Consider the following 27,810-nt stretch of genomic DNA (forward strand, 5'->3'; position numbering starts at 1 on the left):
TAATAATAACAATAATAATAATAACAATAATAATAATAATAATAATAATAATAATAATAATAATAATAACAAACCAACTCCGGACAAGAACAACCATACCATAAATAAAAATAATAATAACGAATAAGATAAATGCAACTGTAGACACCGCAAACTTTGCCCAGTTTAAAATAAATGTCTAACAAAAAGCGTAGTTTATCAAGCAACAATATTTGCGAAATAAAACCCGAATAACAAGAAATATTACGTAGGCATGACTTCCTTAGATTTCAAAACTCGATACTATGACCACAAAAGTACATTAAAAAATAAAAAAACACCGTATAAAAACAACACTAGCGAATAAATACTGGGAACTCAAAGAAAGCGGACATTCGCCGGTAGTCGAATGGAAAATAATAAGACAAGCTACCATATTCAGTGTAGCTTAATCGCCATATATATTTTATAAATTACTATATATATATATATATATATATATATATATATATATATATATATATATATATATATATATATATATATAGTTGGTATCTTATTTTATTTTTCTTTGTTTCATTGCAGAATAGCTTCCGGGCCAATTTCACGTCAGCTATGCAGAAGGCTAACCGAAACATTCATAACATCACGATCAAAGAACTTTGTCCGATTGGCGACGCAATAAAAATATTATTTTGGGCGTATGACACTAACGGTAATTACATTTATACTCTTTTATTAATTAATTTATTTTTTATATCTTTTCTTTTGATTTAGATTGATTTGCTCAATCGAAGAGGAAATTTTTTACTTATCGATTTATTTAAGAAAAATTAATTTACTATCTGGATTTATCGATTGATCACGTTTAAAATAATATATGCGTTGGTCTGTCAGTCACTTTCATTAGATATATTGCTATCTAGGTCTAACTTCGGAAATCTAGCCGACTTTATGGACACACAAGTTTAAGGAAATAGTATTCTAACATGATGGAAAATGAAAAAGACAAAACCAAAATTATTTATGCGCGTATATTCAACAACGTTTCGTCTTTATTTCAAAACTTTTTCGATATCACTAATAATGATTGATTTGAGGAAAAAATATACAAGTACAATATTTTAAAACTTCACAAACGTACCAAATGTTTTACTTATGTTTTGCTTCAAATCAATCAGTTTGAGAAAATCTTGGAAATAAAGATGAAAACGTTGATGAATATATAAATAATTTGGTTTTCATTTTTTATATATATACAACACAAACATATACACGCGTGTGTGTGTGTGTGTGTGTGTGTGTGTGTGTGTGTGTGTGTGTGTGTGTGTGTGTGTGTGTAGTTAAAAATGTGTTGGTTAGTAGAAGCATCTTGGAATAAATGAAAAATATAGAATAAACAGACAAACTGTTTTAAAATACGCTGAGATGTAAAAAAAAATATTTGTTTTTACGAGGATGGACTTTTTACTTCAGATAAAAAAAGGGAATAAAAACCCCCAACAAAACTGAAGAACGCTTCTATGGAGAGGCATTTTAAATCCGAAATCAACAATTAATTAATATTTCAATTTAAAAAGAAGCAAGAAATAAATTTTTTGCACATGTACAAAAAATGGTGTTTTTTTTTGTTTTTTGAAGAGGGGGTAGTATATGCAGAAAATAAAAAAAAAATGAACAAAACAACAAGTAAACACAATAAAATTAGAAAAAATAAATTATGGGCCGGTTCCGTTTGGATCAACAAACATTATCAGAAAAAAGTGAAAATTTTGCAATCTATTAAGAAAAATAAAACAGGAAAAGAGATGCGGCAAGGATATTTTAGAACGTATATGACTATTTGAAAATATGCAGCACGTGCAAAAAAGCAAAAAGGGAGAAAAAGGAAAACGAATAATACAGATAAATAATAAGCAGAACTTAGCTGGGGTCGGTGTTGATATTACAGTGAGGAGGATTATTGCATTCTTTAAGTGCAAAATTTTCGAGATGTGTTCAAATAGGAAGGCAGGCATTAAAACAATAAATTTCAAAATCTTCACGTTTTCTGAAGACGTCCGTTGATCCGAACGAAACCAATTACTCTCTCGCTTGTTTGTTTGTTTTTTACAGTGTTTTAAAATTTTTTAAAAATTGTTTTTCATGCCTTTTGTCTTCCCCACGTCACCATGACGAGAGGTGAGAGGAAATGTATGTTGAGATCTCGACCGAAACTCCAACTGATTTGAACGGAAATGGAAAGCTGAGCAAGCGCAGTACGTTCTTAATACCTACGTCGTTAGCAAAGTTTGAGACGCTACATGTAAAATACAGGAGAATAGATTCATTTGTGTGATTGTTACACTCACGTTTTGCAATAAAGTTTATCAATATTAAAATCAAGCTCTTGAGAGAAGATTGTGTATTCTCCTTTCGAAAGCAGGTAGATCTCTTAACCAAACTAACAAAAGATAATATTCATCGTAATAGCCTCCAAAATCTACACCCTGCTCTTCTTGAATTGCATTCACCCTGAGCTAGACAGAATTCTCCACATAACAGACACGGTTTCAAACAAAACAGATCAACAGCTGACTAAGTTCTAACTATCCACCATACCAAGCACTCGCCTAGCTATCAACAATTTTCCACACTCTATCTGTGCCTAAATCTAAATTCATGAATACAGCTTGTTTCCTAGAACTGCCCGTCTCTGGAACTCTGTTCCGCTGGCCTGCTTTCCAACTGACTACAACATGGTCGTCTTCAAGTACAATGTAAACGAGTTCTTGTTGAGACGCCCCTTTAAATAAAAAAATTCTACCCAACTTCCTCCATTAACGATCACTTAGCTGTTGTTTCACTGACCACCTTACACTCATTAACCCTTATCCTCGAGTGGCCTTCAGGCCTTAAAGTGATAACTCCCTTATAATATATATATATATATATATATATATATATATATATATATAATTGAAGGTGTAGAAGCTAAGAATATATGCCATATAATGCCAACAGCATCCACCCTACACGATTTGAACCGGCTCCCCCCAGAGGAGGAAGTTTCATGGGAATATTAAGATCACAAGTAGCCCTCATTTGCACGTATATCCCAGTCAGGGGAGATGACTATGTTAGGTTTTTGCAGTTTTTGCAAGGATGTGTCTACGTCCTCCTACATAGTATTTTCAAATGGTCACTCATCTGGTACTGACCAGGCTCACTGTTGCTTAACTTTGGTGATCTAACGAGAATCGGTGTGTCAACACGATTATACCGTATACAAAAGCTAAGAACCTCAAAGCTGTGCTTGTATTTGTCGATTTCTTCAGTCTTTAATTCCATCCATCATGGCAATCTTGAAAAGGTCATATTGGTGTATGAGATCCTGCAAACGTCATTCTCAGCAATCATTTTTTTATTTTCACAAAGGAGTTACCACTGATCAAGGCCCGAAAGCAACTCGAGCATAAGGGTTAATGAGTGTACAGTAGTCAAAGGAAAAATGTCGTACTAATCGTTATTATTGGAAATTTGGTAAATTGGATCACTTAAGGGGATAGCTGATCAAGAATTTGTTCACATTTGACTTGAAGACGTTCATATTTGAGTCAGTTGGAAAGCAGGTAAACGGAAGAAAGTTCCACATGCGTGCAGTTCTAAGAAAGAAGCTTTGTTCATGGAATCAACGTTTAGGTTTAGATAATGCTGTATAACAACTGATGATTAATTGGAAGTGGGAATCAGGAAAATCGGAAGTTTTTGAAGTATCGATATCAGAAAAATTTTAGGTATCGATATCAGAAAAATTTGAGTTATCGATATCAGAAAAATTTGAGGTATCGATATCAGAAAAATTTGAGTTATCGATATCAGAAAAATTTGAGTTATCGATATCAGAAAAATTTGAGGTATCGATATCAGAAAAATTTGAGTTATCGATATCAGAAAAATTTGAGTTATCGATATCAGAAAAATTTTAGGTATCAAAATAAGAAAAATTTGAGGTATGGATATCAGAAAATTTGAGTTATCGATATCAGAAAAATTTGAGTTATAGATATCAGAAAAATTTGAGTTATAGATATCAGAAAAATTTGAGGTATCGATATCAGAAAAATTTGAGTTATAGATATCAGAAAATTTTGAGTTATAGATATCAGAAAAATTTGAGTTATAGATATCAGAAAAATTTGGGGTATCGATATCAGAAAAATTTGAGGTATCGATATCAGAAAAAATTTGAGTTATCGATATCAGAAAAATTTGAGTTATCGATATCAGAAAAATTTGAGTTATCGATATCAGAAAAATTTGAGGTATGGATATCAGAAAAATTTGAGTTATCGATATCAGAAAAATTTGAGTTATCGATATCAGAAAATTTTAGGTATCCTTATCAGAAAAATTTGAGCCCAATTCCAAAAATGATTTTGTTTACTGATTTTTTTTAATTTTCAAATGTTTAAAACTTAATTTTTATTGCTGATATAAGAAAAATCTCACAAATCCCATCTGCACTCTTCAATCACTCTGCTCAAGATAGTTTCCCCTGTTTTTTTCCTATGATATAAAAGCAGTTGCAAGTGCTGACATGAATAAAAAGGAGTATTGTCTTGTATTGCATACAATAAACTTTTGATGTACGAACATTCAGCTCCTACATGTCAATAAAAATAAGTTTTAAGAGTGAGTTTTATTTTATTTTTCGTTTGTATTTGCACCAGCCAGTTTGGAACACGGCAATCGGTTCCTAGCACATCATTTTTCACTAGAGGTCTATACTTATGAAGGCTTAAAGGCCACTTAATGATAGAAGTTTAATGAATGTCAGGTGACCAGTGAGACAAACCGTGATGATAAGTAATGGTGGAAATTGGGCATAATTTGATTATTTAAGAGGATGGCTCTATAAAAACTTGTTTACATTGGACTTGAAAACGATTACATTATATTCAACTGGGAAGCAGCTCTACGGTATTGTGTTTCATGGCCGGCACAGATAGAGAATAAATGAAAATTGTTGATAGCGGTTGTAGCTAGACGAGTGTTTATGTTAAATGGTTTACAGGGGGGCATAAATTGAAGTTTAGTCGAACATTTTTTTACATTGGCATCACCACTTATCAAGGCCAGGAGGTCACTCGAGGATAAGGGTTAAAGAGTGTACAGTAGAAATTGATTATACATTATAGAAATATTAGTAATGGAAATTCGGTAAATTTGTTAACTTGGGTGGAACGGCTTATCAAAAACTTGTTTACATTAGACTTGAAGACAACTATATTGTAGTCAGCAGGAAAGCGGGCAAACGGAAGACAATTCCATAGGCGTGCAGTTCTAAGAAAGAAGCTTTGTTCATGGAATCTACGTTTAGGTTTAGGCACAGATAAAGAGTGTCATTAAAATGAAAATAAAGTACTGAAAAACTAGCAACGTCTCCTCTGTGAAAAAAAAAGGTAGCAAGGGGGATTAAAACCACGTCACCGACTAGATTTTTTCCCCATGTCAGGAATGGATGCTTCGAGCAGCTTCTTCCCAACAACGCTTCATCTTAGGATGTATTTTATCCCGTTATTCGTTTAATAGATCTATTTTTTTGCTTTAGTTTTGATTGGACGAACTTGCAGAAAAGTTTTGATATTGGCCTTTCGTGCAGATTTCACCCTATAAACTATATTTTAATATTGTGTTATTTCTTTTCTTCTTGCATAGGAAATATAATCCCAGGTACGAAAGTGGAGGAAAATATGGAAATGAGGCACAAAGTAGAAGAAGCGGTAAGTAAACCAAAATATGAATACGTAGCATATAGAATTAGTGTGAGAGATGAAGGACTGGTGGCGCAGTGGTTAGAGTACTTTGAAAAATCAATTGTAAACGGTATATTCTCTTGAAGGTTCAATTGCCTAATTTGCTGGGTGGGGGAGAAAATAAATACCCAATTATATGAAAGTATAACAATATATTTTTATTATCGAGGACGGTTATGAATAGTTGGCTGTTAGGACGGAGGTACCTGCACAGGAATTCGCCAGGTTGATTCTTCTCAAGTTAAATTCGCCAACCAACCTCAATATCTATTCCATGTTGTTATTATATAACCATTTGTGACAACCTCAAATGCCCCCTTGGGATGGAATTGTCGCTGTAGTCACACCCCAGACTGTTTTATTTGGCAAATGTCGTTTCAATGAATTGACTCGTTGTTTATACGACTTGATTGCACCTGTGTATCTTTCTTGCTGAAAATAACCTTTAAAATACTTAACATTTAACTTATCTTTTTGACAATTGATCACGTTTGTTGTTTCTGACGTCAAATTCATTTTTTATTCAATCTGATAATTATTTTATGTTATTTCTTGCACCATCGTGTCGATGTACCTCTTCTTATCTTTGAGATAATTTTAGATAAAATTCTGGAGTGGTGATTCAAGTATGATGAGTTTAAAGCCTGTTCTGAATCACACTTCCTACTGATGAATCGAGCCCCAAAGTGTCCCGCATATCATTAGACGCTGATAAAATAAAGACTGTGGATTATTCATAACTGAAACTTGCTAGACAAGTCAGGCATGAAGTTTATTTGTACCTGTAATGAGAGAAAATGTGTCCTTCCAGCTCGTTGCTGAGATCCAAACAGAAAGCAAATAGCCGCCCCACGTCTTCTCTTTGTACAACAATCAGGGGAGATAACCCCTCTGTTCAGGGGGAGATAAGTCCACAGGAATTTCCTGTTGTCAACAGTTATAACCCTGTTTAAAAGGTTACAAAAAAAAACAGAACACGGGAATAGAATAACAAAATGTATCAACACGAACATACAAAATTGTGAGTTGTTCGTCTAGCGGGTTTGTTTTATTATATTCGAAAAAGTTTTCAAAACACAAATATATAACAAATAAATGTTACCAAAGGCAAGATAAGTTACTTTTTTTTCCTAACTGGATAATTTTTTAGTTTTTTTATTTAATATAAAGTGTTTATACGGCTTAAAAATCATACAGTGTTTATCGATGTATTTGAAAAATGCAAATGGCAGCCGACTCTGTGTTGAATACGTAAGTTTGGGAAAATGAGTTAAAACTAAAAAACTATACAAAATACTGTTAGAAGCCCACTCAATATATGTTACCGTAACATAGGCTGACAGATATTCAGTGGGTTTCTAACAGTATTTTGTATACTTTTTTTTAGTTTTAATTCATGTTCCCAAACTTACGTATTCAACACAGAGTCGGGCGCCATTTGCATTTTTCAAATATATCGGAAAACACTGTGTTTTTCGAGCCGAATAAACACGTTACATTAAATAAAAACACTAAAAAATTATCCAGTTAAGTAGAAAAATAACATATCTTGCCTTTGATAACATTTATTTGTTATATATTTGTTTTTTGAAAACTTTTTCGAATCTATATGTATAGTAAAACAAACCCCGTCTAGCTAAGGAACAACCTCGGTTGGTTCACCAGATATCGACTCTCATATTAATCCCTTGTCTTCCGGTAATTGTTGGGTATGAATCAGTTCATTCGTAGGTAACAAAAGTAATGCTGCCACAACAGTACCAAATATGGTTTGATTACAGAAAGGATTGTGAATTTTATTAACGATTCTATGGTTGATATTACTCTTTCCATCTCTCTCTTTGTCCGCCTCATCATATATAAATATATACTAGAAAAAGTACCCGTCGTTGACTGGGTTCAAAAACAGCCTACAGAAAATGGACTCTGATTTATGAAAGTATGATAGATTATGAAAAGGAAGGGTTGTAAAGCGATAGCTTCGAATTTAGGGTATAAAAACCAAAGCAAAATATGATGAAAGTAAACATAAAATAGGTAAACCCCATAATTTATTATATCATACCTGTTCACACTGAAACACTTATCACAATATTCTGTGGATCTATATATATATATAAAAAACAAAAAACTTGTTAAACTTTGTGACGTATTTCCATTCTATGGAGGTCAGGCGCGAATGAACACCCCATAATTTTATTATACCATATTTCTTCAAACTGAAACATAATTATCAAAGTATACTTACGCAGATATATATGAAAAGTCTTTATTAAAGTGTGTGCCTATTTCCATTCTATGGAGGCCATGCGCTAACGCAGACTCCACAATTTTATTATACCATCCCTATTTAAGTTAAAACATACTTATCAAAGTATTCTTATGTACATCTATATCAAAAACACTTGTAAACGTTTTTTTTAAATTTTTTTTTATTTCAATACTTTGTGGACCAGGCGCGAACGCAGACCCCATAATTTTAATGAACCACCGTTCTGCCAGATCAAACATACCCATTCCTGTGTCTCGATACATCTTCTATCATTATATGTAATCAGTTTTTTTTTAATAGTCAACCATATAGGAGCCTATTCGTGACCAGGCACACACCCACAGACATTCAGCTTTATATATAATTAATGAAAACAAAGGTATGTAGTGTTTACCTGATATACGCAATGGTAAATATGTGGGGGTGGGAGGAGGGGGTTACTTTAAAATTCGAGTCTTAGTGTTAAAGTTTTTAGCGTCTCGTTGGTGAGGTGATTTATTGGTAAGTATGTCTTGAGCTGTTGGGGTGTTCGCTTATGTTTGGAGGTGGGGGGCTATGATTCGGTTTATTTAGTTTTAGTTTTTATTTTGTTAATTGTTTGGAGGGGGTCAGCTAGCGGTCGCGGCCACGGGTACACACATGCGCACGTGCACACATATATACTTAAAAGAAACGGTCACAGGTACACATATCGGCCCGCCCTGGCGTGCAAATATATGTGCGTATGTGCGCCTGCACGCATAGACACCTGCGTTGTTCTCGCTTGCGTCAAATTTTCTTTAGGGTGCTAAGATTGGGTGCGCGTGCATAGGCATGGATGCGCACATACACAGATACATACATACATCGACGCCCCCGCCCCCAGGGAGGCGATTATACGGGCCCATATGCGCATATTGATTCAGGCATATTAGCACCTCCTTGTTCCTTTCCTCTCTTCCCCTTCCGCCCTTCTCGCAACCCCCCTGACCTCATTCACTATTCCACTCTTTCATCCCAAAATAGCGAACATTTCAGTAAAAGTCTGAGGACGCTACAGACGGCAAAAAACGGCCGTGTAGCCGAAACAATAATGTAACTTAACAGAAAGATACAGTAATAAAAAATAAAACGTATATATATATATATATATATATATATATATATATATATATATATATATATATATACGTTTTATTTTTTATTTTCATATATATATACATATATATATATACATATATATATATGTGTGTGCATGTGCGTGTATATATATATATATGTATATATATATATATATATATATATATATATATATATATATATATACACGCACATGCACACACATACACACACATAACAAAAGCTAAGGATAAAGATACATTACCTAAAAGTACTTTTTTCAAAAATTTCTGTAAAAGTCTGAGGACGCTACAGACGGCAAAAAAACGGCCGTGTAGCCGAAACAATAATGTAACTTAACAGAAAGATACAGTAATAAAAAATAAAACGTATATATATATATATATATATATATATATATATATATATATATATATATATATATATATATATGTTTTATTTTTTATTTTCATATATATATACACACACACACACATATATATATATATATATATATATATATATATATATATATATATATATATATACACATACACACACATAACATAAGCTAAGGATAAAGATACATTACCTAAAAGTACTTTTTTCAAAATCCTCGTCTTCACGTTCACAGTGAACATGAGTTGGAACAAATACATCGAGAGCATTGCCAAAGCTGCTAGAAAGTTACTTATGCCCGAAAGTATCCTGTATCTCTACAAGGATACCATTCGCCCATGTATGGAGTATTGATATCACATCTGGGCTGGTGCATTTGCTACTAGTCTCTCATTCCCGGACAGGGTTCAAAAGAGAGTCGCCAACCTGATAAGTCTTAACCTGTCATCTAAGCTTCAACTTCTGTCCCATCGAGGAAATGTTGCTATTTTTGCAAGTATTTTAATGGTGGATGCTCCGATGAATTACAACCCCTTGTACTCCCTCGGCGTAAATACCTCCGACAATCAGCAAAATCCCACCCCATACACAATAGAGATCCCTAGATGTAGCAAAGCCTTCTACTATATTAGGTTTTTTTTCCCTAGAATTGCTATACTTTTGATTTCCCTTTCCCCAACTGCACTGACATGCAGAAGTTCAAGTGTAATGTGAACACACATCTTGCTGCTCAACTCCCTACACTGTATCCTTGCAACTTATGTTACTGATAGTAGCCCCCTACATCAAAGTGATACTATGCCTTCCAATTTATCATGAGTCGTCACGGAAGTAGTAAGACTCAGAAAACCGTCATAAGAATGCTCATATCAGTGCGCAATTTAGTCTAACTGGAGATAACGGAAAATGATAATAAACCACCAAAAGAAGGAGGTAATGCCTGAGAGGATGGTTTTCTGACAATAGAACAGATACTACGTAATGTTCTTCTCTAAATTGAGCATTGAAAGATACTACATTAGTCTGAAATAGTATAGTAAATTGGAGTGAGCAGTAAAAGATAGAACAATATAGAATTCAACTTCAGACAGATACCAAATCTCCATTAATGATAGACAAATACAATCTTTTATAGTGTTTTTTTTTTTTAATTTCCACCTCAATGTTAAACTTTAAAATGACGACTTTTAACGGTTTTCATGTATGCTGAAAACGAATATCCCATTTAAATTTTGCGCATACAAGTAGTTTTCTGGATATTAAGACCATTATTATCTAATTTAATCCCACTAGTAGTCATGATTTTCTCCAACTGAAAAGTACTAATGCCCTTGCGTTTTACAAAACACTTCCTCCTCCCCATGATAAAAATGGCGAAAGCCACTGGCATTTATTAAGTAATGCACTGGAAAAATTCTTAACATCCCAAAAAATACTTGTTTGCATAAAATGTAAATGTGATATTCGTTTTCAGCATACTCGAAAAACTTAAAGAGTCATTTTTTTAAAGATGATTGTCAAGGTGGACAGAAAGTATAAATTTACCTTTTTTTTTCTAATGGTTAAATAGAATTTTTAATTTCTTAATTCTATGTATTTATCTCTGCTATTATTATTTAGTAAAAACGAAAAAAAAAAAGAAAAAAAAAAAGAAATAGTCATCGTTGTTTTTTTCCGTTTTTTTTTTTTTTGTTTATTTTGTGCAACGTCGTTACTCACGTTAGTTTAACTTTTTATTCTTCCAGCTCGGTCTTCAACCACTTCCACAAAGACAGGACATCTTCCAAGAATATTTGGCCCTGTTTATCATCCTCATCATCATCGGCTTCTTGTGTCTCATCATTTTGTTGTCGAGCTGTATGTACCTGTACTGTCGCCGACACTCTGGCCATTGGGATAGGGCCCTTGCAGAACAGGTTCGTGTTGTGTTCTTTTTTTTTTTCTATAACATTTTTCTAAGGAAAATTTTTTTCTCCGACATTTTTCTAAGGATTTTTTTTCTCTATCATTTTTTTAAAGACATTTTTTCTCTAATATTTTTCTTACGAATTTGTTTTTCTCTTACCTTTACCTTAGGAAATTTTTTTTTCTCCAACATTTTTCTAAGGACATTTTTTTTCCAACATTTTTCTAAAGGCATTTTTTTTCTCCAACATTTTTCTCAGGACATTGTATTTCTCCAACATTTTTCTAAGGACATTTTTTTCTCCAACATTTTTCTCAGGACATTTTTTTTCTCCAACATTTTTCTAAGGACATTTTTTTTCCTCCAACATTTTTCTAAGGACATTTTCTTTCTCCAACATTTTTCTAAGGACATTTTTTTTTCTCCAACATTTTTCTAAGGACATTGTTTTTTCTCCAACATTTTTCTAATGACATTGTTTTTTCTCCAACATTTTTCTCAGAAAATTGTTTTTTCTCCAACATTTTTCTCAGGACATTGTTTTTTCTCCAACATTTTTCTAAGGACATTTTTTTTTTCTCCATCATTTTTCTAAGAACATTTTTTTTCCAACATTTTTCTAAGGACATTTTTTTTCTCCAACATTTTTCTAAGGGCATTTATTTTTCTCCAACATTTTTCTAAGGACATTTATTTTTCTCCAACATTTTTCTAAGGGCATTTTTTTTCTCCAACATTTTTCTCAGGACATTGTTTTTTCTCCAACATTTTTCTTAGGAAATTTTTTCCTAACATTTTTCTCAGGACATTGTTTTTTCTCCAACATTTTTCTAAGGACATTTTTTTTTCTCCGACATTTTCCTCAGGACATTTTTTTTCTCCAACATTTTTCTTAGGACATTTTTTTTCCAACATTTTTCTCAGCACATTTTTTTTTCTCCAACATTTTTCTTAGGAAATTTTTTTCTAACATTTTTCTCAGGAAATCCTATTTCGTTTAACAATCAATAACAGTCAATGTTTCCATTAGTTTTTGATAAGAAAATAATGTCGCCTTGTGGCCATCATTCAAATTTGAAATAGCAATCTCTATAACAGGCCTATCTAACATTTGCAGTCTGACTGAAAGCAAACGTTAAAATCAATTAGCAAATATGTTTCAGCTGCTAACACGTCATTGTCTTTGCTCCCAAAAAATTCTTACCATAACGATAACTTTCTTTTAAAAAATCCCACCTAGAAATAAATTACCCATCGAAATATGCATTAGACATTTCTGATTCATGGTTATCTCCCCTTCATTCATAGGACTATCTGAAACATTGTCAAATCTATCAATTAGTTCAATGTGGGATGTGAAATATACAAAAGCCTCAAACTAATCTCACAGGGAGATTTTCCTGCTGTTTTTAACTGTTATATCAGTTATTTTAGAAAATTCACATTAACTCCAGCAAAGGGTTGTAGTCGCACAATCGCCTGATCTGTTGTAGGGATTACTATAATTGGGGGCTATTCTGTTTTGAGTTTTATACTTCGAGCAAATTTTGTGGAAACATTACCAATAGTTTTTTGCGTGTACTACGCATAACAAATTTTGTACTACGCATAACAAACCAAAAAGCAAAAAGGAATAGATGATAAAATGCTGTTTATTTCTAGACTCCATTTTCCTTATGAATTTTATTTGTAAAAAAGAGATTTTCAAACATTTCAAAAAAAAAATGTATTTAAATTGATTTGTTTTCTGTTTGTATTTCCCGTCATTGTGTTTTATCATGGGAACGAAAGCAGCCGAACGTTTTACGACGTAATGTAATGTGATAATTGTCGTGTCTACGTTTGGGTACTATCTGATCATGCAGTATGGAATATGGACCTGTATCTGATACCGTGTATTGAGAGCCAATTTTGGGTGGTGCCGTGTATTGATAACCAGTTCTGTTTGGTGCCATGTATTAAATGCGAGCTTTGTCTGGTGCCGTGTATTGAAAGCCAGCTGTGTCTTGTGTTATGTATTGAGAGCCAACTGTGTCTGATGCCGTGTATTGAGTGCCAATTTTGTCTAGTGCAATTTATTGAGAACCAGCTTTTTCTAGTGTCGTGTATTGAAAACCAGCTGTGTCCGCTGTCGTGTATTGAGAGTCGGTCGATATGGCGGTCCTAGAGGGAACAGCAACATACGTTTGGGCGTTTCCGTTTTATCTTTATTGATGATTAGTAAACTTGTGTGAAAAATATACCATGCTTCGGATTCTTGTTTGTCTATGAAAGTTTACGTTAACTGACCAATTAATGTGTACATTGCCACAAAATACCCGCATCTCGGATACAGCACACGTTCAATTCCAATCTTTAAAGAATCTCAAATTCAAAACGACATAAATTAAATATATCAAATAAATAAGAGTTGAGCTTGAAGGCTATATCAATGCGGTGCGTAGGAAACGCCATGGACAGGAGATAGTATATAAAATAATAATGACAATATTAGAAGAACTTATCAGTAATTTTTAATTATATTACGCTCATTTACCAACATAATAATGTGTCGTATAAGATGGTAGGTGTTGATATCCCTAATTTTCAAGAGTAGTATCTCTTCTTTGGAGAAGAAAATAAAAAGAAATATGTAAAACTGTTCAGCGAGGCTTTCCTTTGTTTTATTTATTTATTTGCAGAAGTCAGTGTCGCAGACTGGCTGTCAAATCAATTTCTAGGATATGAGTTGTGAAGAATATTAAGTATTGTTGGGAATTATTGTAGCATTTTTAATGTATATACATGATTATTTTTTTTAAATAAATAAAAAGAAACAAAGGAAAGCCTTGCCGAACAGTTGTATACATATATTTTTATATTCTCCCTTGAAGAAGAGATAATACTCTCGAAAATTAGGGACATCAACACCTACCATCTTGTAGGACACATTATGTTGGTAAATAAACGCAATATGATTGAAAATTATTGAAAATTCCTTCTAATATTGTCATTATTCTTTTATATACTAACTTGTGTCCACGGTGTTTCCTACGAACCGCATTGACATAGCCTTCAAACACAACTTCTTTTACACTACGCACAATGCTTCAAGCAAACTATAGCATCCTTCTCATTAAATAAATAATGTGTTATTCGTATTATTTGGATTCATCGGACTATTATTCTCATCTTGAGTGTTATTCCCACAACGTTTCGGTAGATGTAATCTCAGACCTTCTTTAGGTGTATCTTGAACTCGGAAATGTTTCTGTCGAACTCGAGAATTTGGACGGAATTTCAAATAGAACCCTTTATTAACTTCGCAGGGGTAGCATGCTCTTGTTCTGTCAGCCATGACAGGATAGAGGTCCTAAATAATTCGAAATTGTATTTTTCAGCCGCCCACACTGAGATTTGAACCTTCAACCTTCAGGGGAATATCACTTTTACAATTGATTTTTCCAAGTACTCTAACCACTTGCAAACCTGTGGCGTTACCCCCGTGAAGTAAATAAAGGGTTCGAATTCCATCCAAATTCTCCAACGTTCCCACTTTCGACATGATACACCTGAAGAAGGTCGGAAGTTACACCGACAGAAACGTTATGAAAATGACAATCAAGATGAGGACAGTAGTTTGATGAATTCAAATATCATGAATAACGCGCCCTCATCTTAAAAATTCAGAAACGTAACATCAATAATTTGCCTCTTAAAAAAATTGAAATGTTTTAAAATCCTTTTTTAAACTTTTGCTTAATTTAGTTTAAAAAAAATATACAAAAAGTTTTGAATATTCTTACTATTTTCTAAAGAAAAAAAAAGGATTTTCACAAATCATTTCATTTTCATCTCTTTTTATCTTTCTCTCTTTTTGTATACACTTTCAAATGGTTTTCTTTTGTCCTTATTATTTAGAGAGTTCTCTTAGGAGAGGTAACTAGAGTCATAACATAGCAAAAATAGATCATTCCGGACACAGTATACGTTTAATTTCAACCTTTAAAGAATATCAAATTCAAAACGACACAAATTAAAATATATATCAAATAAATAATTTGTCTCTAAAAAAATGGGTAAAACTTGTGGAGAACGCTCTGTTTTACGGTTGTTATAAAAATGGAACGAAAATTTAAATTTTGTTCCGTTTTAATCTTTGTTTTTATTTGCGCATGCGCCCCCCCCCAAAAAAAACGAAAGTAATCGAAAGAATAGCATTCAACAATCGTACTTTATATATATATTAAATTATTTTTAAAAAATCTTATATATATATATATATATATTTATATATATATTTATATATATATATATTTATATATATATATATATTTATATATATATATATATATATATATATTTATATATATATATATTTATATATATATATATTTATATATATATATATATTTATATATATATATATATATATATAAGATTTTTTAAAAATATTTTTTTATAAAATTTTATTAACAAAAACGTAATAATTTAATTTTTTATTGAAAAAAATCAATTTGGTATACCTTTATTGGTATTTTTTTTTTTTTTTTACATAAATTCAACTCACCGTTCACATTGGAAATGTGTAGGTTTTCGAGTATGCTTACAACGAATAAATACCCCAACCTCCCCATGTTAAGAACAGCTTTCGGAATAGACACCCCTAACCTTGTCAGGATACACGAAAACCTATAAAAGTTGACATGTCGAATATGAATGGTGGGTTGGACTTAAAACGGAACGAAATTTAAATTTCCGTTCCATTTTTAAAACAACCGTAAAACAGAGCGTTTTCCACAATTTTTACCAAAAAAATGAAATGCTTGAAAATCCTCTTTTTAAACTTTTGTTTAATTTTGTTTTAAATAAAAAAAAAATTTACAAAAGTTTTTTAAATATTTTCATTTTATGAAAAAAAAAAAAAAAAAAAGAAAAAAGGATTTTCATAAATCATTTCATTTTTATCTCTTTCTCTTTCTCTCTTTTTTTTGTATACTCTTTCAGATGGGTTTATTTGATGTGCGTTTACTTTCATTTTCCACTCTGCAGTACCACGTGACAGTTGTCCCGAGGAGAGAAGCCCTGATTGCGGAGAGCCCTTACTCAGACGAGGCCATCATGAGTGACGAGATTCTGGAAAAATCGCAAGGCACCCTTGGAAGCCATTACCCAGGCGTCGGAAATCTTCACGACATCAGCTACCCTAACAGCCTGTCTGGGATCAAGGCGATGAATAACAAGAACACTTTTAACACTTACCCGAGCAGCTATGGATCGTTGCCGAAGGATGGCATCGAAGGACTAGTGGTGCCTATTGACCAATTAAAACCAGAAAAAGATGCTTTGATCATCGAAGACACCGTTTTGTGAAGCCTAAAGTGAACCAAATAAATATGCTTTTCTTTTTAGGACGGTGGGGAGGGGCTTCAAACTAATCACACTTTTGAAATTTTTTTGCTTTATTTATTTTTTTTTTAATTTACCATCTGTTATGGAATTTAAGTTCACATTTGTTGAAAGAAAAAATAAAATTCGAATAATTTTCTTACCATTTACTTGGGAGGGTATCGTTTCCAATGTTACTTTAAGGTTATAGTCAAAATTGTTTCCTTTTTTTTTTTTTTTTGACTTCCGGTTTCTGGTCCACTATCTTGAGCAGGCTTGTGAAACAATATACGTTGCTTATATATTAGGTGCTCTAACAAGGCTTGAGAATCTAGTCTATCTTACTATTAACAAAGTGAATTTGTTGCTACCTTGACAAGTCAAACCTAAATTGAATATGGAACCATCGTTATTAACCTTGTGGACCCTGACCCAATTAGGCAATAATTCGGAAAAAAAGAAAAAAGAAAAAAAAAGAAAAAAAAAAGACTGTAGGCGATTAGCAAAAATATTTATTAAAGTATTATTAGAAGGCCGAAATATCAGCCGTGTCGTTTTTTTTTTTGTTTTTTTTAGCTATGTTGGTAAAGTCGATATATCGGTCGTGCAGACTGCAGGGCTACAAGGGTTAAGATAGGGTAAATAGACAGGGCACGTGCATATATTTCTGCCTACATCAGAAAATGCACAACGAACCAACCGTAAAAGACACAATAACCATGGCTAAACAATATAAATACCTCTGGTGTTACGTTTGCCTAAAAACTCACTTTCATATTACCGCATATTAACTTTCATATTACCGCATATTAACTTTCATATTACCGCTTTCATATTACCGCATATTAACTAATTTTATTTATTGTGGACAATTATCCTCATTTTTTATTAGTTGTTTCGCGACGTTTCGGCCAACTATTCTTCTGGCCTTCGTCAGGTGGTAACCGTTGCGGATAGAAACTCTGAATCTCCTGACTGCATTCACTGCCTTCCGTAGTTATTGTCGTCTCACCAAGTAAGGCTCTGGCCGGCTTTGGGTAGGATTGAAACCGCTATCTTCAGAAAATTATCACCTGGAACCGTAGAAATTCAACGTCTCTATCAACTGCGCCACGGGCCCCGAAGGATAATTGTCCGCAATAAATAAAATTAATAAATAATGCCCATCTCAATGAATTCCAATTAAATAATAAACGTATATTAACTGTTTGAACCCCGATCCAATTAAGCAATAATTAGTCAAAAAGACAATAAGAAATTAGCAAAATTATTTGATAACGCATTATTAGAATCGTCCGTCTTTTTAGCGATATTGCTAGGGCCGTTATATCGGTCGTGCAGGGTTGGAAGGGTTAATAAGCGATTCCAAGTTGAGAGTTAGAGGTAATTAGGTTTTATGGTGTAAATGTAAAAATCCGCATTAGTTTTTACGACCTGGAAGTGACATCATACTTCTATATCTGGAGAGGATAAAACACATTGTAGGATTTATATGCACAATTATTGGCATGGTTTGTCATATTTATTTGTACAATTCGATTAACAGGGAAAAGCACATTTTTATGCCTTATTATTTAGAGAGCTATCTTAGGGGAGGTAACTAGGGTTATAGAATTACAGAAAGGGCTCATTTTATACCGGATTAACATTGGAAACTATAAAATATGGTACCTGTATACATCGAAAGGATAAAACGAACACAAATGTCATGCTTTATAATATTTATTTGTACAAATGAGACCTGTGGAAATTCCACAGCGGCATTTTTCATAATTGATATATTACTGCTGGGCATTCTGTGGACGTTCAGACTGAATGAAGACCCTGCGATATTACTGTAAAAGTATTTATCTAAGTAATCTGGTTAATGTAGTGTCAAAATATGTCTAGTTAATACGGTTTATCTCTAATATTCCTATAGGAGTCTCTTACATATTGCCATTGTATGGACGCCCAGCGCGAACGGAAACTCATGATACCATCGTTAGACAGAACAGATACTACCCTTGGATTCTAGCGAGAAGACCAAGAAAGTGTATTTTAGTTTCATGCACGGCCCAAAAGCGACATCGTTTTTTATTTTATTTTTACATTACGCCTTCAGTGATCAGGAGATCCTATTTATTAAAAAAGAGGATAAAAGATAACATACTACGATTATTAAATTAGTGTATCTATATATTAATTTATCTTCGTAGTGTGTTATCACCTTATATCACCATTTTTAATAAATAGGATCTCCTAATGGAATAATTTATATTCTGAAAACCATGACACACGTACGTACGTACGTACCTTAATGGTACCACAGTATTAATATATAGATAATAATAGTAATAAATAATACAAAACGTGGTATATTGGCGAAAATGGGGTGGGGTGGAGTGGGAAAAAGATCGTCTAATATAACTTAATCAAAGTAACTTAAATAGCATAATTTACCATTTAGGAAATAATTCAGTGTCTACGTTTGTTTCACTCCTATATATACATAAATGATTAAATATAAATAAAATATAACAATTAAAAATAAACTAAACCAAATAAATACAAACACCTTAACTAAAAAAAAAAAATATTAAAATGAAACAAAAATGGCGACGGATAATAACATTACTAAGAGAGAAATTATTTTAGTTCTTACAGGTTAGATTTCGGTCATCCGTTTATTTGAACCAACGCTCCTACAATTTTTAACTTTTTTTTTTTTTAATGACAGTTTTTGGAGGTTTAAGGTTTATGTGGGCATGAGTGGGGTTTCTTTTAATAGATTTCTCAAAGCACACAAACGTTCACTCTCTCTCTCTCTCCTCACTATTTCCTTTCTCTCTCTCTCCCTTCTTATCCTTATTTCCTTCTCCCTCTCTCTCTCTTATATCCCTCATACCACACTAAAATATAAACATTTTGTTTTGTATTATATTATTTTATGTCTCAAGATTCAAAAATTAATCCTGAACAAAACATCCCTTTTTTTTCTTTCAAATTCTTAACATTTGGAAGTACATAAATGGCTAAATGTATACTTGTACACACTATAGAATTTGAATCCCTTCACATCAGATAGTTACCTTTGATTCATCGCTAGTTGGGATTACATATATATAACAGCAGTGAAATATATGCAATAAAATAAAATGCCCCAGATTATTAAAAAGAACTCCATCCTCTAAGTGTGTCAGATAAACTGATTTACCAGTCGAAAAAGTGAAGCAGGCCGTAATAATTCAACACGCCTCTTCCGAAAACCAAGCTACCTGTCACCTAATTGGAAAGAGATAAGGATATTCTTAAAATCAGAAAGTGGAGAAACACTCGACGTACAAAGAGGGGTGGGGGACACACTTTTAGTCTTTATTATTTAGAGAGCTATTCTAGGGGAGGTAATTAGTATCATAGCACCATATTAAAGGCTCATTTTATAATGGATTAACATTGGAAACGAAAAAACCCTCTAAATCATTAAAAGGTTTTACGAACAATAAAATTATGAACTTTAGTGTCTCATCTATACTTAACCGAAGAAATATTTTTTAAGAATATATATATATATATATATATATATATATATATATATATATATATATATATATATATATATATAAACGTGTACAAAAAAATTTCAAGAGTGACGATTGGTTTGGAAGTTCAGTCTTTTTTATGTTTTGAAGTACAAAATAAGTAAATTATAAACAAACCATTTTTTTTAACATTGCCGCGATATCCCATCATATATTCAAAGAAAAATCGTGTAAAAAAAAAAGTTTAAAATATGAAGAAATTAAAATCATTGATAAAAACGAAAAGAAAAAAATGGCGGCATTATGTTAATATTTATTGTTTTTTTTTAATGGAGAGAAAAATCTTATTTGAAAATTTGTATTTTTAATAAAATAAACAAATTATAGATATGAGAGATTGAAAGACGTCGGACGTAAAAGCAGATTCAGGAGACAAAAAATGTTATCCCCACAAGACAAAAATAAAATTAAAAAACATGGCCGCCTTTCGACGGTTTAATTACTGGTTTATTTTATTACAAAAATCTGATTTATTCTTATCGACTAAGCACGTCTTTGCAAATTATCAAGAACACTTTTTGAAAGATAAAGACTAACGCTATTGTAGCATGTTGCAAACCTCGAGTTAAACGAAATATAGACACTTGAAAAAGGGGAATTTTCCCCGAAATATCATAGTATTTAGGCTCCAGACATGCATTTTTTAGTGAATAAAATGAAAAGCTCAAAGCAAGTAAGACTTTTAAAATAAATAAATTAAAACAAAACAAAAAAAACTTATTTCAATTTAATTTTCAGGATTTCTAACAATCCGACATATTTCTGCATTTTTAATATCGTTTTATAATTTTTTTATACTCTTTTATTTCTTAACAACAATCTCTGCCCGTTTACTTTCGTCAGCCTCGTCACTTTCATTGTTTTATCCTTTAGTCTTCACATTCCCTGGTCAAGGTTTCTGACAAAGGGGGAATAACTGTCGTTTTCTGAGTCATAATCTATCCATATAACATCGGTCCTAGTTTTTTTTTTTTTTTACCTCGAAGTGGCATTTGCTCAGTTCTCTACGTCAAGTGGCTTCATGTCTTTTCTGGAGCGATGTTCATTAAAAAGGACTGTACACACATTTCTAATTGAAGTAATATTTCAAGTTTTAATGAAAGGAAATACCTGAAAATTTTCAACTTTTCTTGTCCTGTTTATTGTAGCAAGTAGACAGCTATATTTATAACTAGCAGATGTATCCGTTGTTTTCAGGGATCCCGCGTAAAAAAAAAAGATTATTTTTTTTAATTATGTGTAACATTTTTTTAAAAACTTTATCAGTCACATTATTATGGCACGTTTTTTTCTCCCCATTTAAACTTTCAAAACTTCGATATAATAAAAAAGAAAGAAAAAGCAATCATCAGTCCATTGTTTGATAGTTTCAGTGCTGTTTTTCAAACATCTAGCAGCAAGAATAAAAGAAACCTTTTTTCTAGTAAAACCAGTTTAGTGGCCTTAAAATGATGCGAGGAAAATTATGTATAGGCGACAAATATTGTTTTATCTTTTATTCGTTAAATATTTAATGAGAAACCATTTTGAGTTAAAATCTATTTAGTATTACGATTGTAATCTTAATGAAAACACATGAAATGTGTATATATGTTGAAGTAATTACCAACTTCCGTTTGTATGAAGACGCCATTTTTTTTTAGTGATTATTTCAGCATATGTATACATTTCAAGCCTGTTTATTAAGATTAGAAGAGTAATGCTACATATTATTTATAACTCGAAATGGTTCTTCATTTATTGAAATTTAACAACAACAACAACAACAAAAGATGAAACAGTATTTATCAGCTATATACAAATATTTTCATCGCATTCCGTTCAGGCCACTAAGCTGCAATTTTCACCCCTTTTCAAACACCATAAGCACTTATTCGGCCCCTTATCACCCCACACGGATGAATATTAGATTTAATTTTTTTTTAATATAACCTGTTCAAGGTCAAACTAAATCAGAATAGTTAAGTGCTGTGGCCCAGAACGATCACTAAGGAAGACACAGACAATGAGATGAGTTAGAAAAAGGTATTTGTATTAAAAACAAAGCAGAATATACAGAGAGCAACAGTCGTAGCACTTAACGCCAAGATGTCAAACTACAAAGTATATACCCGCCCCCAAGAGTCGGTAACCTCGGTCTATTTATACAGTTCGGAAGAGTTCATATTGTGCATGGGTGAGTCCCCATAACAGTAAGATTTGTAAGAGTGTTTATTTGCTCCCCCACCGAGCAAATTAGGCACAAGGCCGGGTTTTAATGTGACGACTCAAGGAGAAATAGGGACCAACTCCTATGGGAGTAGGGGAGCTGGATAGTGATAATTGGTATGATGGGTTGCCCCTACATTGACCAAGGTCTTATATGTGGGGCTACCCCGACATATGGTCTTTACTGCAGTATCTGCCGGAAAGATACTACACTTTGATCTTGGCCAAAAGGCCAAGAAAAGCTTCCAGTAAGATTTGTAAGTTTCAACATTTTTTTTTTAGATGAGGGGAGATAGTTTGGATTATTTGCATGCTTAAAACTACTACTCTCATCTTGAATATTATAACGTTTCGGTAGATGTAACTCCAGGTGCAATTTTCGAACTTGGGAATCTTTATATTGAACTTGAAGACCAGTACAGAATTCCGGACTAAATTTTTTCTATGGGAGTACATTGTTTTTATTTCATCCCCCATGAAAGGGTAGAATTAATTTGTATTATTTTTATCATCATTTGTAGTAAGAATTGAACTATTTTTAACTGTATACTTAGTATACAGATTTAAAAAAATAAAATTTTGTGGTTAAAAGACCAAAAAGTTAAATTTTATAGCTAAAAAACTAAAAAATTAAATTTTATGGCTAAAAGATTTAAAATCTAAATTTTATAGTTAAAAGACTAAATAGTTAAATTTCATAGCTAAAAGACTAAAAAATAAAATTTTATAGCTAAAAAACTAAATTTTATGGCTGGAAGACAGTCGACAATCTTGCGACGCCATTTTTTAATTAATTACTGGTTCACTCCCCTTGAAAATGGCTCTTCATAAATCGAGTTTAAAAGCAGCCTTATACATCATTGTAATGCCTACGAATTCCCATTAATCGCTTAAAAATGACTTTCTTGATAAAAAATAAAACTTGATCAGTTTTCATAATTTTTTGTGTACAATATTTTCTTTTCGTCATGGATGCTACACCACAAAGATTTTTCTTTATTTTTGTTTTTCTTTGGGTTGAATTATGGGCAAGAACCAAAAATGGTACTAAATTAAATTTTCGGTAAGGAAACGTAGCATGATATGTAAAACGTAAATCAAGTTGTCGACTATGAACGAAAGTAACATTAAGGTACCATTTTTGATTAGCTACTACAATGAGATGTAGAAGAGGGGGCACTCCTTTCCCAGGATTAAGTCTGCCCTTTTTTATTTTTTAAAGAAATCGCCACATCAAGTCCCAAAGGCCACTCGAGGATAAGAGTTAGTAAATGTAAGGTGGTAGTTTAGTAATTGTTAATGATGTAAATTTGGTAGAATTTGGATTATATAAGGGGACTGTTCAAAAATAACTTGTTTACATTGGACTTGAAAGCGACCATATTGTAGTCGGCCGGGAAGCAGTCCAGTGGAACAGTGTTCTGCAGGCGGGCAGTTCTAGGAAAGAAACTTTGTTCATGGAATTTGCGTTTAGATTTATGCATAAAAAATTCTTAGTAGTAGTTGTAGCTAGACGAGTGCCCAGCCTATTAGCGAACACTGATAGCATTTTCAAAAGTTAAAGTCATTTTTGAAAATGGAAAATTTACTTGACAAACCGTTTTTAAATATGAAATAATTTTTTTCCTTTTATGAATGTTTAGAAATCTGTAAAATCGGTGCTTAATCGATAATAATAGATTGGATTTTGCGAAATAAAATAATCAGAAAGATAACAGAGGCGAATGTTCAACCATTCAAAGTGCATAAAATATAGGGCGTCCCAATAAAATGTATACGCTCTTTAAATTATCTCAACTTGCTACATGAATACACCATGCCACGTCCCCAAGAGATATTTAGAAATAAAGAATGCCACTTCCAGCAGGATGGATCACTTCCCCCACTATCATCGTGACATAAGAGCATATCTTGATAGTCACCTGCGAAACAGATAGGTAGGACGAAGAGGAAGTATCGAGTACTGTCCACACTTGCAAGATTTGACCCCCCCTCCCCATAGATTTTTCTCTGTTGGTGGGGGCGAGTGAGGGAATGAGGGGCATGTTAAACACAAGATTCACACCACAAAACGAGCTACACTGAATGATTTGAAAGCAACCATTGAAAGAAGATGTGTCAACATACCAATTGGACTGATTAGTGACGTTTTCGATTCAATCAGTGAGCGTTGTTAGCTGTTCATGAACCACAATGGCCAACAATTTGAACACTTTCGATAATTAGTTGGTTTCTATATTTGTTCACAGTATTTTGATGTATGTAACTTCTTTCCTTTTCGTAAATATTGTGTTTTATGGTCATTTACAGAGTGTATGCATTTTATTGGGACACCTTGTGGATTTTATGGTCATTTAAAGAGTGTATGCATTTTATTAGGACACCCTGTGGATTTTATGGTCATTTAAAGAGTGTATGCATTTTATTGGGACACCCTGTGGATTTTATGGTCATTTAAAGAGTGTATGCATTTTATTAGGACACCCTGTGGATTTTATGGTCATTTAAAGAGTGTATGCATTTTATTAGGACACCCTGTGGATTTTATGGTCATTTAAAGAGTGTATACATTTTATCAGGACACCCTGTGGATTTTATGGTCATTTAAAGAGTGTATGCATTTTATTAGGACACCCTGTGGATTTTATGGTCATTTAAAGAGTGTATGCATTTTATTAGGACACCCTGTGGATTTTATGGTCATTTAAAGAGTGTATGCATTTTATTAGGACACCCTGTGGATTTTATGGTCATTTAAAGAGTGTATACATTTTATTAGGACACCCTGTGGATTTTATGGTCATTTAAAGAGTGCATACATTTTATTAGGACACCCTGTGGATTTTATGGTCATTTAAAGAGTGCATACATTTTATTAGGACACCCTGTGGATTTTATGGTCATTTAAAGAGTGTATGCATTTTATTAGGACACCCTGTGGATTTTATGGTCATTTAAAGAGTGTATACATTTTATTAGGACACCCTGTGAATTTTATGGTCATTTAAAGAGTGTATGCATTTTATTAGGACACCCTGTGGATTTTATGGTCATTTAAAGAGTGTATACATTTTATCAGGACACCCTGTGGATTTTATGGTCATTTAAAGAGTGTATGCATTTTATTAGGACACCCTGTGGATTTTATGGTCATTTAAAGAGTGTATACATTTTATTAGAACACCCTGTGGATTTTATGGTCATTTAAAGAGTGCATACATTTTATTAGGACACCCTGTGGATTTTATGGTCATTTAAAGAGTGTATGCATTTTATTAGGACACCCTGTGGATTTTATGGTCATTTAAAGAGTGTATGCATTTTATTAGGACACCCTGTGGATTTTATGGTCATTTAAAGAGTGTATGCATTTTATTAGGACACCCTGTGGATTTTATGGTCATTTAAAGAGTGTATACATTTTATTAGGACACCCTGTGGATTTTATGGTCATTTAAAGAGTGCATACATTTTATTAGGACACCCTGTGGATTTTATGGTCATTTACAGAGTGTATACATTTTATTTGGGACACCGTGTGGATTTCTATATAAGCACTATATAAATTGTTTGTTATATTTTCACACATACTATTTGTATTGTTTAGATTTGTCAGACTACTTTTCTCATCTTGAGTGTTATTTTCACAATGTTTTGGCCAATGTAACCTCCGACCTTCTTCAAGTAGTATTTTGTCAAACTTGAGAATCTTTCTATTAAACGTGGGAATCTGCACAGAATTTCGGACGGAACTCTTTATTTAATCCATAGAGGTCGCAGCCTCTCGTTCCTTCAGCCATAGAAGTCTTAAGTAAATTACAGCTGTATTCTTTGTATCGCCCGCACTGAGAATTGAACCTTCAACCTCCAAAAGAGTGTCACTTAAAACTGAATTTTACCAAGTACTTTATTTGTTACACCACGAGTCCTTGCAGACAGAAAGATTCTCGAGTTCAACAAGATCCACCTGAAGAAGGTCGTAGGTTATATCAACCGAAACATTGTGTGAACAAGGCTCAAGATGAGAACAATAGTCCGAATACAAATTATCAATCCTCATTTCAAAAATTTGGAAACATAATACCCGTGTTTTTTTATTTACCATGATTGATAGTTTAAAAAAAATATTTTTTACCACTTATGAAGGCCCGAAGGCCACTCAAGGTTAAGGGTTAATGAATGCAAGGTGGTTGTTTAAAATCGCTAATAGTGGAGAATTTGGATTATTTGTATTTTTTTAACTACTGTTCCCATCTTGAATGTTATTTTCACGTCCGACCTTCATCAAGTGTTTCTTGTTGAACTCGGAAACTTTTCTGTCAAACTCGGGAATCTGCATGAAATTTCGAACGGCATTGTTCATTTAATCCATTGGGGGTAGGGCCTCAGGATGTTAAGCTTAATAAAGCTTTGATTGAAATATTTTCTGAATGTGTAGGCATGCTATATTTGTATAAATAAAATTTAATGATATGTAAAAGCTCTATTCACTATTGAGCACTATTATATAAAGATGTAAAAGATTCTACGGATGTTCAACTTGTGGATACAAATCTTACCTGGATTATAATATAGTAAGTTATGAAAATGGCAATCAAGCTAAAAAAAAAAAAACAAACAAAAAAAACAGACTTTGTTTACTCAGTCAAAAGCACATAAATATATATTTGAATTGGTGGTTCAGTAACCTTCATTTTTTTTTTTTTTGTTTGTTAAATGAAAGTGAAATGAAATCAACGCTTTAGCTCTTTAGAAAGAGAGAGAGGGAGAGGGTGTGAGAGAGAAAGAAAAAGAGTGAGTGTGTGTATATGAGAGAGAGAGAGAGAGAGAGAGAGGGGGGAAGGAAGGAGTTTTCAGCATCCGTTTTGTGTTTTTGTGTGCTGTTTTTTAATACACCTGTTAGTTTAAATTGCTGCATGCGTTTCAATCGTTTAAAGGGCACGAACTTTGTTCACTGTGGAAAGCCGTAAGAAATGAGCAGTGATGTAATAATCCTATGTCTGAATTATGGAAAATTATATAGAATTAAACTTATATATATATATATATATATATATAAAATTTATACAAACATTGATGACTACATATGTGCATACATGTTTCTGTAATCACCCGTTATTGGAGGGATTACGTCTTCAGGCCAAGAATTTCCCTCGAAAACTATATATATATATATATATATATCGTTAAAGTTACTAAAAA

General features: G+C 32.7%; 1 protein-coding gene across 2 annotated transcripts in view; it reads left to right on the forward strand.

Moving 5' to 3' along the window:
• The window catches only part of LOC145276764 (uncharacterized), a 118,804-nt gene extending 101,630 nt beyond the window's left edge, over positions 1–17,174 (forward strand). Inside the window, exons 9-12 of one of the 2 annotated variants that reach the window (XM_080128017.1) lie at positions 565–694; positions 5,680–5,744; positions 11,292–11,462; positions 16,439–17,174. In XM_080128017.1, the coding sequence (XP_079984143.1) occupies positions 565–694; positions 5,680–5,744; positions 11,292–11,462; positions 16,439–16,804 (732 nt within the window). In that variant the 3' untranslated portion in view covers positions 16,805–17,174. The remainder of the gene's footprint in view (positions 1–564; positions 695–5,679; positions 5,745–11,291; positions 11,463–16,438) is intronic. The other variant, XM_080128018.1, reaches the window with a different exon arrangement.
• Positions 17,175–27,810: the final 10,636 nt, after the last annotated feature.

Source organism: Euprymna scolopes, chromosome 5 (assembly GCF_053919585.1).
Source record: "Euprymna scolopes isolate OS-2025 chromosome 5, ASM5391958v1, whole genome shotgun sequence".
In the NCBI taxonomy this organism is placed as follows: Eukaryota; Metazoa; Mollusca; class Cephalopoda; order Sepiida; family Sepiolidae; genus Euprymna; species Euprymna scolopes.